This window comes from Mytilus galloprovincialis, chromosome 6, assembly GCF_965363235.1.
Source record: "Mytilus galloprovincialis chromosome 6, xbMytGall1.hap1.1, whole genome shotgun sequence".
NCBI lineage: Eukaryota > Metazoa > Mollusca > Bivalvia > Mytilida > Mytilidae > Mytilus > Mytilus galloprovincialis.
Window position 1 is genome coordinate 79,452,902 of NC_134843.1, and position 13,646 is coordinate 79,466,547.

General features: G+C 32.9%; 1 protein-coding gene across 1 annotated transcript; it reads right to left on the reverse strand.

The window, feature by feature from the left end:
- Positions 1 to 3,270: 3,270 nt before the first annotated feature.
- LOC143080444 (uncharacterized) lies at positions 3,271 to 7,620 on the reverse strand. Its single transcript, XM_076256289.1, has 6 exons — positions 7,325 to 7,620; positions 6,792 to 7,056; positions 5,686 to 5,876; positions 4,608 to 4,700; positions 4,064 to 4,177; positions 3,271 to 3,527 (listed from the first exon to the last, which is right to left on the reverse strand). The coding sequence occupies exons 1-6, from the start codon at positions 7,570 to 7,572 to the stop codon at positions 3,386 to 3,388; spliced, it is 1,053 nt and encodes a 350-aa protein (XP_076112404.1). The 5' UTR covers positions 7,573 to 7,620; the 3' UTR covers positions 3,271 to 3,385.
- Between the last annotated feature and the right edge of the window lie 6,026 nt (positions 7,621 to 13,646).

Below are 13,646 nucleotides of genomic sequence, written 5' to 3' on the forward strand. Positions count from 1 at the left end.
ACTGATAAATTCTATGTCGTAGAAACTCGCATCTGGCATACTAAATTTAAAATTCTGATTTCGTTGATTGGCTTTACCAGAAATGCCGGTTTATATGTCTGGTTTTACTCGTAAGTACGAAAGACATATCACACCAATGGCTTGTTCTATTTTATTGATTGACTGACTAGTCTAAAGTTGTATTTATTGAATACGTACAATAATCAGTTCCCAATCGAGAACCTCCAAGGTGTATATCCATGGTAGTGTCCCGGCTCATTCAAATCAAAGACTGCCCCCACATTGTTTTCGTCAACCTTTTCTATTGTAGTCAGTCTGCGAGCCGCTCGGAACATAAACTGTAAATCGTCAGGTATATTTATATAATGACAACAGACAAGTCGCAACTTCTTTATGTGAGAAAACACATCCTTGTTTTTCCGTAGAAAAGTTATTATTTCACTACATTCCGAAACAACCAAATCCTTCTCTACTTTAGATTTCCATTCTACTGAATTACTAAGATGGCAATGTGGATAACAAGGGTCTTCGAACGTTTCTCTCTTTATCGAAGTAAAACTGCTGTCGTATTTGTGAGCAATAAGGTCCTGCTTCAGTGGCGCACCATTTCTGTCGTATAGTAATATTGTCAAAGTCACAACATTTTCCAGAACTAAGTTGTTCCGTAACTTCCATACTATTTTGTTTACGTTACTTTTGGGGTTTTCCGTCTCTCTAGCAACATTTCCACACACAAATGATATAGACACACCAGTGCCTATTTCAGCACTAGTATCACACGGTAAAAGGTGTACAAAACTTCCATTCATCATTTTGAAAATATCTTTAGTGTTTAGTTCAAAGTTTGTTTTCTGTGCAATGCCAAGACGTCGAAACGACGTCACAGTTCTACAATCATACCAGAATTTGGAATAGCAAGCAAGCCATATACGACTGGCAACTAGGACCTACTTGTATTTTTGTAAAACATTTTTGGGTAAAGATTACAAGAAATGCAATCAAAACCTTATGCATGGTACTGACTTTATATCTAAATCTTCCAAGATTATTCACTACTTTTGAGATACACAAAATTGAAGAGCTCAAGTCCGTAAAGCTTCAAAGGGGATGGAACTATCCACAATATATGATCAATTTATTCAATATGGTTGGTCTGGATCACTTTTATAACTCGAATGTCAACTTATTAAGAAGGGATATAATTACGATACTGTTGTCAAGTCATTAAAGATTGCATATTTTGGCGTTAATATTGAGTCACTGATAAGGTCTTTGCATCGGAACTAAACACATTATTTTTTTAAAAACAGTTGTTGGCATGACACGGGTTATGTTCTTCTCATATATGTTATGATGGTATGATACTAAACCCCTAACGGGAAGGATTGTGCCTGATGTTCATATGATGAAATCATAATCTTTCAGTCAGTTTAATTGAAGTCTGGAGCTGGCATGTCAGTTAACTGCTAGTAGTCTGTTTTTATTTATGTATTATTGTCATTTTGTTTATTTTCTTTGGTTACATCTTCTGACTTCAGACTCGGATTTCTCTTGAACTGAATTTTAATGTGCGTATTGTTATGCGTTTACTTTACTACATTGGTTAGAGGTATAGGGGGAGGGTTGAGATCTCACAAACATGTTTAACCCCGCCGCATTTTTGCGCCTGTCCCAAGTCAGGAGCCTCTGGCCTTTGTTAGTCTTGTATTATTTTAATTTTAGTTTCTTGTGTACAATTTGGAAATTGGTATGGCGTTCATTATCACTGGACTAGTATATATTTGTTTAGGGGCCAGCTGAAGGACGCCTCCGGGTGCGGGAATTTCTCGCTACATTGAAGACCTGTTGGTGACCCTCTGCTGTTGTTTTTTATTTGGTCGGGTTGTTGTCTCTTTGACACATTCCCCATTTCCATTCTCAATTTTATCTTATATATTTAAACATAAATAGAAGGCAATATCAAGAAATTAATAATAAAAGCGGTCTAGATATTTTCTCAAAATTTAATTTTGCACAAGGAAGGCAACCATATCTGACGAACTTGCTGGACTTCAAGTCAGCAAGACTAAAATTGTTATTACGAACAAATTGTTTACCTGTAAATAATTTAATTTTGGATGATACGCTTCTTCTTATTGGCTGACGTTATTTTGTTATCAGCCCATAGACATAATTTAGTCATGTGACCGTGATGTCATCAACGTTTTTTCATGGTTTTCTACGGTTTAAAATGGAATTTAGAATTAAATTATAAGAAATGACTGTAATATTTTTTCTGTCTATTCGAAATAACATAAAAAATTTGGTGCACACTGAATAACGCGCGTCATTCCTTAAATAAAGTCTTGTATGTGATGAATCTTAGCGAGAGTCCCACTTGCCAACTTGATGATGTGTTTATGTAATTCTGACGAGTCTATTGAACATTTCCTATTAGAGTGTTCTGGCTTCTCCTCAATCCGTAATAAATACATAACTGATATAAATGAATATATAAATTTTACTTTCTAATTTCTTTTTTATAAATTTTTAATTTCTTATTAACGATTTAGAACTTGGGATATAGTAAATTAAACCTGTCTCTTGTTGAAGTCTTTATGTTGCACACCACAAATAGTTTTGTTATTTTTGTGCGACGGATGGTTGCAGTTTCACTGATATTATATACCTCACCATAGGCGGATCCATGTGGTAGAGGGATCCCCCCCCTTTTTGGTGGGGAAAAGTTGTTTATATAGGGATTCACTGAAGCATGAAGGGAGCCCCCCCCCTTTTTAGGTCAGTCAGCACCCCTCCCCCTAATGAAAAATTCTGGATCCGCCACTGCGGGCAACATCTGAAATCAGCTCATTAACCATTTAACCATATAGCGGAACTGCGCACTCAGAAATTCTCCTCTTTGACAAAAAAGTGAATTTCAGCGAGAGACTAGTATGTTTTGTTTTATAGTACACTGAAAATTGTCTTTAATCCTTACTTCTGTTCAGAAATAATCACTTCTAAGAGATTCTTAGGAAACACTACCATTATGACTCAGCTTCGGCATGTTCGGTAGTAAGGATATAAAACTAATTTTTTTTCAAAAATTAAGGCCACGACTTAAAAAAAACCTGCAGTTTCTTTTTTTAAGTGTACTATTTAATGTAAAATGCATACCTGATACTTAAATGAACAACTAACCAATAAATTAAGTAGTGCATATAAATTAAAACTTTTGCTTTAAATGAAAAAAGAATAATAGAAACTCAATACAAAGAAAATAAGTCAATATAACATTAATGAATTTAATGGAACACGATAGTCTGGAACTTTGTCAATGAATGGAAATAAATGAATTTTTTTTTTCTGTATTTATTTTTGTTTTTTACACTGCTATCATATAAAATCATGGTTGGTATGATTTCACTAACACTGGTTCGCACGTGACTTTGTTGAATGGATTGAACGGATAAGTAAGTGTAACAGTCTTAGACATTGGTCCTTTCCTGGCAAAATTTTGTGGCCTATACTCCTTATTTGGCAATTCTCTGCAAGAAAATAAATAACGTGTATATACCTGTAGCTGTTTATTTTTTCGTCATCTAATTGACACTTATTTAACAAAACAATTTAACTAATGGCTTGTTTATCTAGGCAAAACATTAAAATTTATCAGTTCAAATTATTGATGCTGCTTTTGGTGTTTCTCCTTCAGTTGGAGAGGGGATCTGCCTGATTTTGTTATAGATTTCTTGACGGGACATCATGCCGTGTTTGTAACTTTTGCTCCAAGCCTACTTTGCATTGCTTTCAATTCGAAACTCTAGTATTTCAAGGGTAACAGCATTATCAACTATAAACATCTATAATATTATATATTTATCATATTAACACTATCTCCTAAATTAACCAGATGCTGCCTTTGATAAGAACTTATCAATCAGCTATCATGCAAGTGATCGTCCTGAACATGCATGAAATATTTGCCGCTGGACGTTTAGAAAAAAAATCAATCATGAAAAGGACGTTAATCCACATGTCTACATAGAGTATACTATTTCAATATCTCTAAATAGGTACGAACCTGTACGACGCCTTCATGACACTGGTCATATGTGTCCGCTCTGGTTCCCGTTCCATTTCTATTTTAGGTGGCTGTCGAGGAACAAAACCAGCATATCCAGGACATTGACGCACGCTGCAATTTACCAAAAAAATAAATACAAATTTGATACTTAGTTGCCAATTTGGATATGAATTTACAAGCCCAGCGTTTTGTTAACTTATATGACTGATCAAATGCTTATATATATATAAAGTTCAGTATTCTACCTTACAGCAAACTGCATTGAGTGTGTATGTAAAGGTATCTTGCTTGCTAGCTAAACCTTGAAGTTATCATTAGGTTTGGTATACTACCCTCCTTTAGGTGCAGACTTGGTCGATAAATAACCAATCTATCTGTCTATAGGACTATACTACTCAGAATGGAGGGTAGTATAGCTAATCTTCGCGGTTCAGCTAGGTCCTTTGACTATTTTTGAATATCTGAATTCCTTTTAATTAAATTGATAGTTTTTTTGGTGAAATGATGGACACAGTGTATATGTTGTGTGGTAAATACTTACTAGATTTTGTGAATTTTGTTATCTTCTAAAAGTTTTCTAATTTTTGGAGAATTTATTCTTGGTCTTTTCTCTGCAAACTTCCCTTCGTTTATCCTAAAATGATATGATGAATTATGGATATCGCGCCCAACATCGAAATAAACCAAAAGGTTTTTTTATATTTTATTTATGTCGTTCAGTTGCTGTCTCATTGGCGGCCCTTCATTTATTCATATACCACATTTGAGTAAATATTTTATAAAATAAAACCATTATATAATGTAGATTCATTTATTTTCGTGGGTACCAATTTTCGTAAATTAAGGAAAACTTGCATGCTCGAGCATATTTAATTTCGTGGTTTTGCCAAAGTCTAAATACAAGCCCATAGAAAATTTGTTATTCTTTAATTATTTAATTCCGTGGTTCACCTGTACCTACGAAATCCACGAAAATTGGTTATCCGACGAATAATAGTGAATCCACAGTATAAGAAATATAAATATATCACTAACCTGGAATACATGCTCAATTTCCCCTAAAATCAAAATATGAACACGCGTAAATTGTATCTTTAAATGTTTGATCTACTTCAATCCATTGACGAGGTCAGTAGTTAAATGTACAACTTTTTATAGCATAATACGACATGTACTTCTTTAATCTCAAACTTTAAATACTACAATCAGTTTTAATTATGATTAAATTTTAAAATGATTAGTAGGTATAATATCTTGATTCGAGTTTTGGAAAGCACCCAGCCTGGTCAAAAGACAAAATGCAAAAGGTCCGGTAATTTAATTGAAAATGTCCATCAATCATACCTACAATAAAAAGCTTCAAAATATGTTATTAATAATAAGACATGTGTTCTTTGAAAATTGTATAAATTAAAAAAATAACCTAGAATGGTGGATATTGTTCGATAGGTAACTCTGGTATGAAAAGTTTCCAACTATGCAGAAATGACGCTGTTTTGATTTTGTTGCCTTAAGTTTTCCAATTTGCAACAAAAATATTTTAATAATTATAATTTTCTAAGGTCAGAAAATCAGTGTCATAACTGTATGCCACGTTGTTTATTAAGTCACTATTTTACCTTTTTAATAAGATTTTTTCTGGCATACCAATTGACTTCTCCTTAAGATCGCCATGAATCACATGACCCCTCAGTTGAATCCTGTCCCACAACACAGCATTTTGCCAATCTCCGACTGACGACTCGTATCGTTGTCCACTCAGACGGATCATATCTGCCTTCCTCTCTATAACAGACGTAGGTGGCGCAACCTGTACAACAAGAAACAGTTTTCTGACATTTATTTTTCTCTATTTTCGTAACTTTTTAGAGCCATTTGTCAACTTGCTTGGAATAGTTGTGGTATTGAAATACAGTTCAACTACAGTTAGTTGCTATGAATTGTAAATGCCACTGATAAGTTCACTGGCAGAGGAATTTTGAAAGAGGATGAGCCACCCTTCGTCTAAATAAGAAGATATGACAGAAATGAAACTTCACAAAACTGTGATTTTAAAAAGATATCAATAAGCTATACACAGATATTACACAACAATATCACCACGACACAATTGTGTCTGTAAAGCTTTCAAAAGTTCACAAGTAAACCTTGGCTGAGTAGCTGTTTCATAAAACATGAAGGATATCCTGTTGGTTGGTTTGTTTCGTCGCTAGTGTTAGGAAGAGTCTATCATAAGGAAATAAGGAAAGATATAATTCTATCAAACTGCATGCTAGCACAAGATTGGGAATATTGCATCGAATGTAACAGGGCTCATGGAATATCGATACATGAAATAGCAACATCTTTCCCTTCATTTCTTTTAAAGCCTCATCACCTTATTAACCTCTAAAGTAGAAGTGTTTCTTCGCTTGTTTTATTGTATTGGTATAGACCATTTATGTGTTGTATTAAATAGTAGGCGTGATCATAGGATATCTTTCTTAATATATAGCTATATTAGAAGATGATGAGCAGCCTAAAAGGTTCTGCGGAAATGAAGGTTTTTTTTCTTAAATTATTGAAAGTTAGTTAGTTTGTACTTTGCTCCTCTCATTATGGTAAATATTAATGGAATTGTCTGTTATATATCTCAGAACTACCTTTTGCATATTTATCATTTGACATTTCATTTTATTTCTTTTATTAGATTTTGTGTCGCTAAAACTGATTTTTAGGCACTTACTTTTGTGACTGGTAGACAAGCTTCGCCGCTAGCTTGTTTCATGGCAGAGGTCCATTGATATTTGTGCAACATTGAATTAACAAGATTGGAATCCATATGGCCAAACTTTGTTTGAAAAAGACTTGTTTTCTTTGAACCAGCTGTAGGTAACCTCTCATTGCGACTTTTTCTGCCATTTTGTTTTGTTTTGTCCGAGCTTTTTGGTCTGACTGTAGATATGTTCTGCGGTGCAGGAGTTTGCGTTATAGTTTTCGGTTCTAAATATCTACAAAAACAATAAAAGTTATTCGTTGATGTGGCAGTATATCTGCAAAATGATTCACCATATCGCTAAGTAATGTATTATGATAAAATATAACGAGTTTGATTTATTACATGCACATAAAATAAATTAAGTTTATGAATTGCGGCTCTATGAAATAGTCCAAACCCATTTGGTGCATTTTCTCTCGGAAAAAAGCAGGCGAACAGTTACCCAACAAATCGTTTAAAAGTACTCATCAGGAAAGGTAAAGATGCTTTAGAATTCTTACTGTTGTGTATTTGAACCCTTCGTCCCTAATCCGAGAGCTGGTCCTTTTTCCTCCTGAAGAACTCTATGTGGCGTAATTGGTTCTATAGGAAACTGTCTCGGTGGTTGTTGTCTGGCATACCGATGGACGATAGACTTTAGCTGATAGTACTTAATTGGTGGGAGAGTTTTTTTGTCGCCTTTATAACTATATCTGTACGTTGATGTCGGAATTTGATGAAGAGTTTCCACTGCCGTGGACTCCACCATCGTACTGCTCCTATCCGACGTCGCCGTTCCTAAGATGTATTGTGACGTTTTCTAACTACTTGCAAGCAACATCAAAAGAGCAATACATACTGGGTTGCACATTCCTCTACCACCTGCAAGGCCCCGAAGTAGATCCAGACAGAGACCAAACCGTGGACGAGGACGAGGACGTGGGCGTGATTATGATTGATTTTTATTGACTTGTGATCATCATCAGAACTCTCAACAAGAAGTTGATCTGATATTATACATGTACTATATATAGCTATTTTTCATTGAAATTGTATTTTTATTGCTTGATCACTAATGTCAGAGATACTTATATAAGTATACATTATATCTAAGATCATATTAACAAATTACCTTCAGAGCTATATTTTTGTTAATTATAAGCAAGCTCCAAGAAAGAGGTCTTTGTTAGATTATAGATTATTTTCATTTTTTTTTTAGTCATATATTTCTTTCAAGAAATTTTTTATTTTATTAAAATTACTGTTAAAGTATAATGTCAAGATTTTCAAACCAATCCTCCATTAAAATGTGTTTCTGGAATGTCGGGGGCTTAATTTCAAAATATAATGATAAAACACATGATCCTCTTTTCATACAAAATATTGAAAAATATGACATGGTCTTTTTAGCAGAAACACATACAGGTCCTAACATAAACATAAACAGAATGGGATCTTTTCACTATCATGCAATTTGCAGAAAACAATCTAAGCATAATAATAGATATTTTGGAGGCTTAGCAGTTTTGATTAAAGACAAATTAAAACCATATATTAAAATCTTAAATAATACAAACCCAGATTATCAATGGGTACTTTTACAAAAGAATTATTTTGGTTTTACAGAAGATTTGTATATATGTTTAGTATATTTTCCACCTAGTTGTTCAGCATACACCCAGCGACTCGACCAAGACATTCTAGATTGTATTGAAAATGATATCTCCAAATTTCAAAAACAAGGTAAAATTTTACTCTGTGGAGATTTTAATGCTAGAGTTTCATCGGAGCCTGACTTTATTGCTAATGACAGTAGTAAATTTATCCCAGTAAATACTGATTATACAATAGATAAAGAACTTCTCACTAGAAAAAATCAAGATAAAGTTTTAGATACTAGGGGGAAAGACCTATTAGATTTATGTATAAGTAATCAACTGAGATTTTTAAATGGAAGAGTGCTGGGTGATATGTTTGGTACATATACATGTCATACACCAAACGGGTCTAGTACTGTTGATTATGTTATTCTGTCGGAGAGTATCCTGGACCAAATCTTGTATTTTAAGGTCTCAGATTTTATACCAACATTGTCAGATACTCATTGTAAACTAGAATGGGAAATACTTGCTACATATAAGCAAGAAAATCTATTTCAAGACAAAAATACACACCCCTTGTCACCTAATTTTAGATGGGATGATGATTCGGCTAATAACTTTCTAACGGCACTGGGCTCTGCTGACATTCAAACCCAATTACACAATTTAAACAATAAGACAACACACAACTCACAAATATCAGTTGATGACACATGTCAAGAGCTAAGTAATATTATACACTTAGCTGCTTGCAAATCTTTAAAAAGACCAAAAATAAACAGTAAAAAACATAAAAAACACAAAAAGTGGTTTAACAAGGACCTAAAAAATATGAGAATGCATCTTTTAAATTATGGGAAAATATACTCAAAGCATCCAAAAGACCCACTTGTTAAAAATCATTTTTACAAACTTTATCGTCAGTACAATAAAACAAGGAAACAAACATACAGACAATACAAACAATCCTTGCTTAATCAATTAGAAAATTTACACGCAGACAATCCAAAACTATACTGGAACCTTATAAATGACTTGAAGGACACCAAAAAACATGATGAAAATTATTCTACAATTGATTCATCTACATGGTTTTCACATTTTCAAAATCTGAATACTTTACAGGACAAATTCAAGGCACGCCTGGAAGAATTACAAAAACAGCTAGATAAATTAGAGACAGTAAAATGCTTTAATGAGCTTGATATTTCCATAAAAGACACTGAAATATCAAAAGCTTTAGCTAAACTAAAACCTAACAAAAGTCCAGGGATGGATAACATATCGAACAATATGTTAAAACATGGTCAATCAATTCTATTACCTATTCTTAAAAAACTTTTTAACACTTGTCTTTCTTCTGGAATTTATCCCAAGTGCTGGAGTGATGGTTACATCTCAACAATTCACAAATCTAGTGACATTACAAATCCTAACAATTATAGAGGAATCACAGTGACCAGTGCCATTGGAAAAGTGTTTAATAGTGTTCTAAATAGTAGGTTTGATGATTTTTTATTGAAACATAAATTAATTCATGAATGTCAATTAGGTTTTACAAAAAAAGCTAGAACTTCAGATCACATGTTTATTATTAAATGTATTTTTGATAAATATTGTAATTCAAAGGATGGAAGGGTTTATGCCTGCTTTGTGGATTTTCAGAAAGCTTTCGACACAGTCATTCATACTGGTATTAAGCTGAAACTACTATCTGCGGGCGTGGGTACTTCATTTTATAATGTTATTAAACACATGTATGAATCAAGTAAATCTTGTGTTAAAATTCAATCCAGAGTAACAGATTTTTTCCAAATAAAACTTGGAGTTAAACAAGGGGACAATTTAAGTCCCAATCTATTTAAGTTATTTATAAATGACTTGCCAGAGTATTTAAAAGAAAGTGAAGACCCTGTTATACTTAATGAGAAACCAGTTAATTGCTTATTATATGCAGATGATTTGGTCCTTTTATCAACATCTGCTAAAGGATTGCAAACAAGACTAAACATCCTAGAAAAATATTGTAAAGATTGGTGTTTAAGTGTAAATCACACCAAAACAAAGGTTCTGATATTCAACAAAGCAGGCAGACACATTTGTGAAAAATTTACTTATGAAAATATGTTGATTGAGAGTGTTAATAATTATAAATATCTTGGTTTGCACTTTAGTGCATCAGGGTCATTTTCATATGCTCAGAATGAACTGTATAAAAAGTCCTTGAAGGCTTATTATAAATTGTACAAGAATTTATTATCACTTAATCCAAGCATAAGTACCAGCTTACATGTATTTGATCATACCATAAAACCAATACTCCTATATGGGTCTGAAATATGGGGAACTTTTAATCCATTCTCAGCAAGATTCAGAAATGGAACTTTACCATTTGAAAAAATCTATTCCAGTTTAAAATGTGAGCGACTACATATAAAATTTTGTAAACTGGTTTTAGGTGTTCATAAAAAATCCATGAATTTTGGAATTTTATCCGAGCTAGGACGATTCCCACTATATTATGATGTGATTAAATCCATGTTAAATTACTGGTATCGCTTGGAAAATCTTGATTCCCAATTTTCTCTTCTTAAAGATGCTTATGTAACATCACAGAATCTTTCTCACTCAAAAAAACCATCTTGGTATGGCTCTATGAAGTCAATTCTTGAAATGATCCCAGACATCAATCATCTATCTTCACCATTACCAAAAATTAATAGCTTCAAAGCTAATATAAAAAAAATATTAAAATCATATTTTATAGACTTGTGGAACACTGATTTGGTAAAGCATTCAGATGGTAAACTTAGAACTTATGTTACATTTAAATCAGTTTTTGGAAGAGAAAAATATCTTTCCATTATTGGGAATTTTGAACAGAGACGAAGCTTAACAAAGCTCAGAATTTCATCACACCACTTAAGAATTGAGTCTGGAAGGTACCAGGGTACTCTCCTAAATGACAGAACTTGTACTCGTTGTAACTCCGGAGATGTGGAGGATGAATATCATTTTTTATTTCAATGTGTTAAATTTAATGATGACCGCAATCATCTATTTCAAGAGATAACTAAAAGTTGCCCCAACTTTTTAACTCTTAACGCAAGAGATAAACTGATATGGCTTATGAACACAGAAGATAAGTCTATTCTCACTGCTGCATGTAAATTTATTTCGAAAAATTGTTAATTATGTGGCTTTCTTGTCTGCTTCAGACACGAGGAGGACTGTGTAAATACCACAGCTCCTTGAGTACCGCCCCTTGGTGTCTGTTGCAGTAGGGAAACCTACACTATTCTCAATACCTGTTTACTGCAGTATATGTTATTTGCTGTGAATAAACATAAACTTTTTTCATTCGTGTTTGTTTTTCTGCATCAGATACGAGGAGGATTGTTAGAGCTTTTAAGATCACAATCCTAGAGCATCGTCCCTTGGTGTCTGTTGCAGCTAAACAATCATTTTTTTTTTTTTTTTTTTTTTTTTTTTTTTTTTTTTTTTTTTTTTTATATTTTAAATTTATACAATGTCATTTTCAGCAAAAAAATATTATAAAATCAAGTGAGAAAAAAAAGTAAATAAATAAATGGGGTTTGCCACATCTCTGGAGTAGCAACTCTCAAATACTTTTTTATTTAACAAATAATACCTGTATGACTATTTCAATAGTTTATTTTACAATGTTATATGTAAAATACTGTATGTTGTATCAATCATATATGTTATGTGTATATGCCCCCCTGGGGACCTAATTTGGAAAATAAAATTTATCTTATCTTATCTTATCTAACTAACTATTACAATCAGTATACAAACAAGGTTGAACATTTAGTATCCGATTAAAGCTTACTGTACTGTTTTCATCTCGTTCTTAAAAGACAGAAGTTTTATCGATAAACTGCAAATCTGTTATTCTAGTGGTACTTAAAAAAAGTTTTGTCCTTAAACACCGGACAGCAGAAACTATTGGCGAAAAATCAGATCAGTATGAATTTAGCAACTGTTGTGTACCATATACGAACATGTGTAATCAGATGGTGACACTTTTCCATAATATTAAACTGCTTGTAATGCTAAATGTTATTTAAAGACTTTAAATTCTTCAAAAAGATTAAAAAAAACTTTATTAAATATCTTGTTGAGATTTTATTTATACAGATCTGCAATTACTGATCATCTTTTTCACAGGTGTTTTATGTAGTATTTACATGTCCTAAAATCTTAAATATTTATTTTCGAAACCTTTTATTTTTTGTTAAAGAAGATAAGCTGAACAAATGTTCAAGGCAAAATTGAGCATATTTCATTTGAAAGATAAATACGTATGACAGTTGTTCTATCTATAATTTTACCAACGGAGTTATTTATAAACAATCTATAATACCAAAGGAACGAATTTGCCGGATTTTCAAGAAAACGTCACATTGAATTAGCTGAAATAGTTTGGATTGTGAAGGTTGTTCTCGTATCTCTATATTACAAGCATAAACCTCTTGCATGTATAAATAAACGCATTTTGTATGCTTAGTAGTACAGAATCCGTTTTAGTTCACAATATTCATACTAGGTACTTCGGTGTAAATACGTATTCGTTTAGTTTGTTTTTTTTTTACCTTTGTTTTATTCTGAAAACTATACAGCAATTTTATCCATAACTACTGACAAATTCAAGTGTTTTCCGATATTTAATGCTATCCTATTTGCATACACAGGCACTTGTCTCAGATTCCCCCCTATATACCTTAATGTAACACGTGTTATATTAAGGTATATATATATATAGGAAAAACAATTCTGAGACCAGTACCGGTGTTTGCATGGTATTATCAAATTTACTTCCTAACATCTTGATGTTTTTCATCGACGCCCAGTGGCAAATAGTTGATGCACATTTAGGACAAAACAAAATCAAAATAAATCCATGTAGATTTCATCAAACTGAAAGGTCGAAATATTTATATGACATAAAACAGGATGCCAACTTCGTTACTGGGAGGGGGGAGATACACCAATAACTTTGAATCAGCAGAAGAATGTCAAGCTTATGATGTAACAAGAGAGGGATGCCAAGCTAACTTTGTTCCAGGAGAAAGATGAGTTGTAACAGGATAGGTATGCCAAGCTAACGTTTTAGCAGAAGAATGCTAAGCTAACGTTATTTGTATCAGGAGAGGGTCCTGTCATATTTTTGTAACAAGAAAGGGATGCCATGCGAACGTTGTAATAGGTGAGAGATGTA

Coding starts and splice junctions, on each gene's coding strand:
- LOC143080444 (XM_076256289.1), bottom strand. CDS start 7,572: ATGGTGGAGTCCACGGCAGTGGAAACTCTTCATCAAATTCCGACATCA. Junction 7,057..7,324: donor AAGGGTTCAAATACACAACA/GTAAGAATTCTA, acceptor TTGTTTTTGTAG/ATATTTAGAACCGAAAACTA. Junction 4,178..4,607: donor AACAAAATTCACAAAATCTA/GTAAGTATTTAC, acceptor GGTAAATTGCAG/CGTGCGTCAATGTCCTGGAT.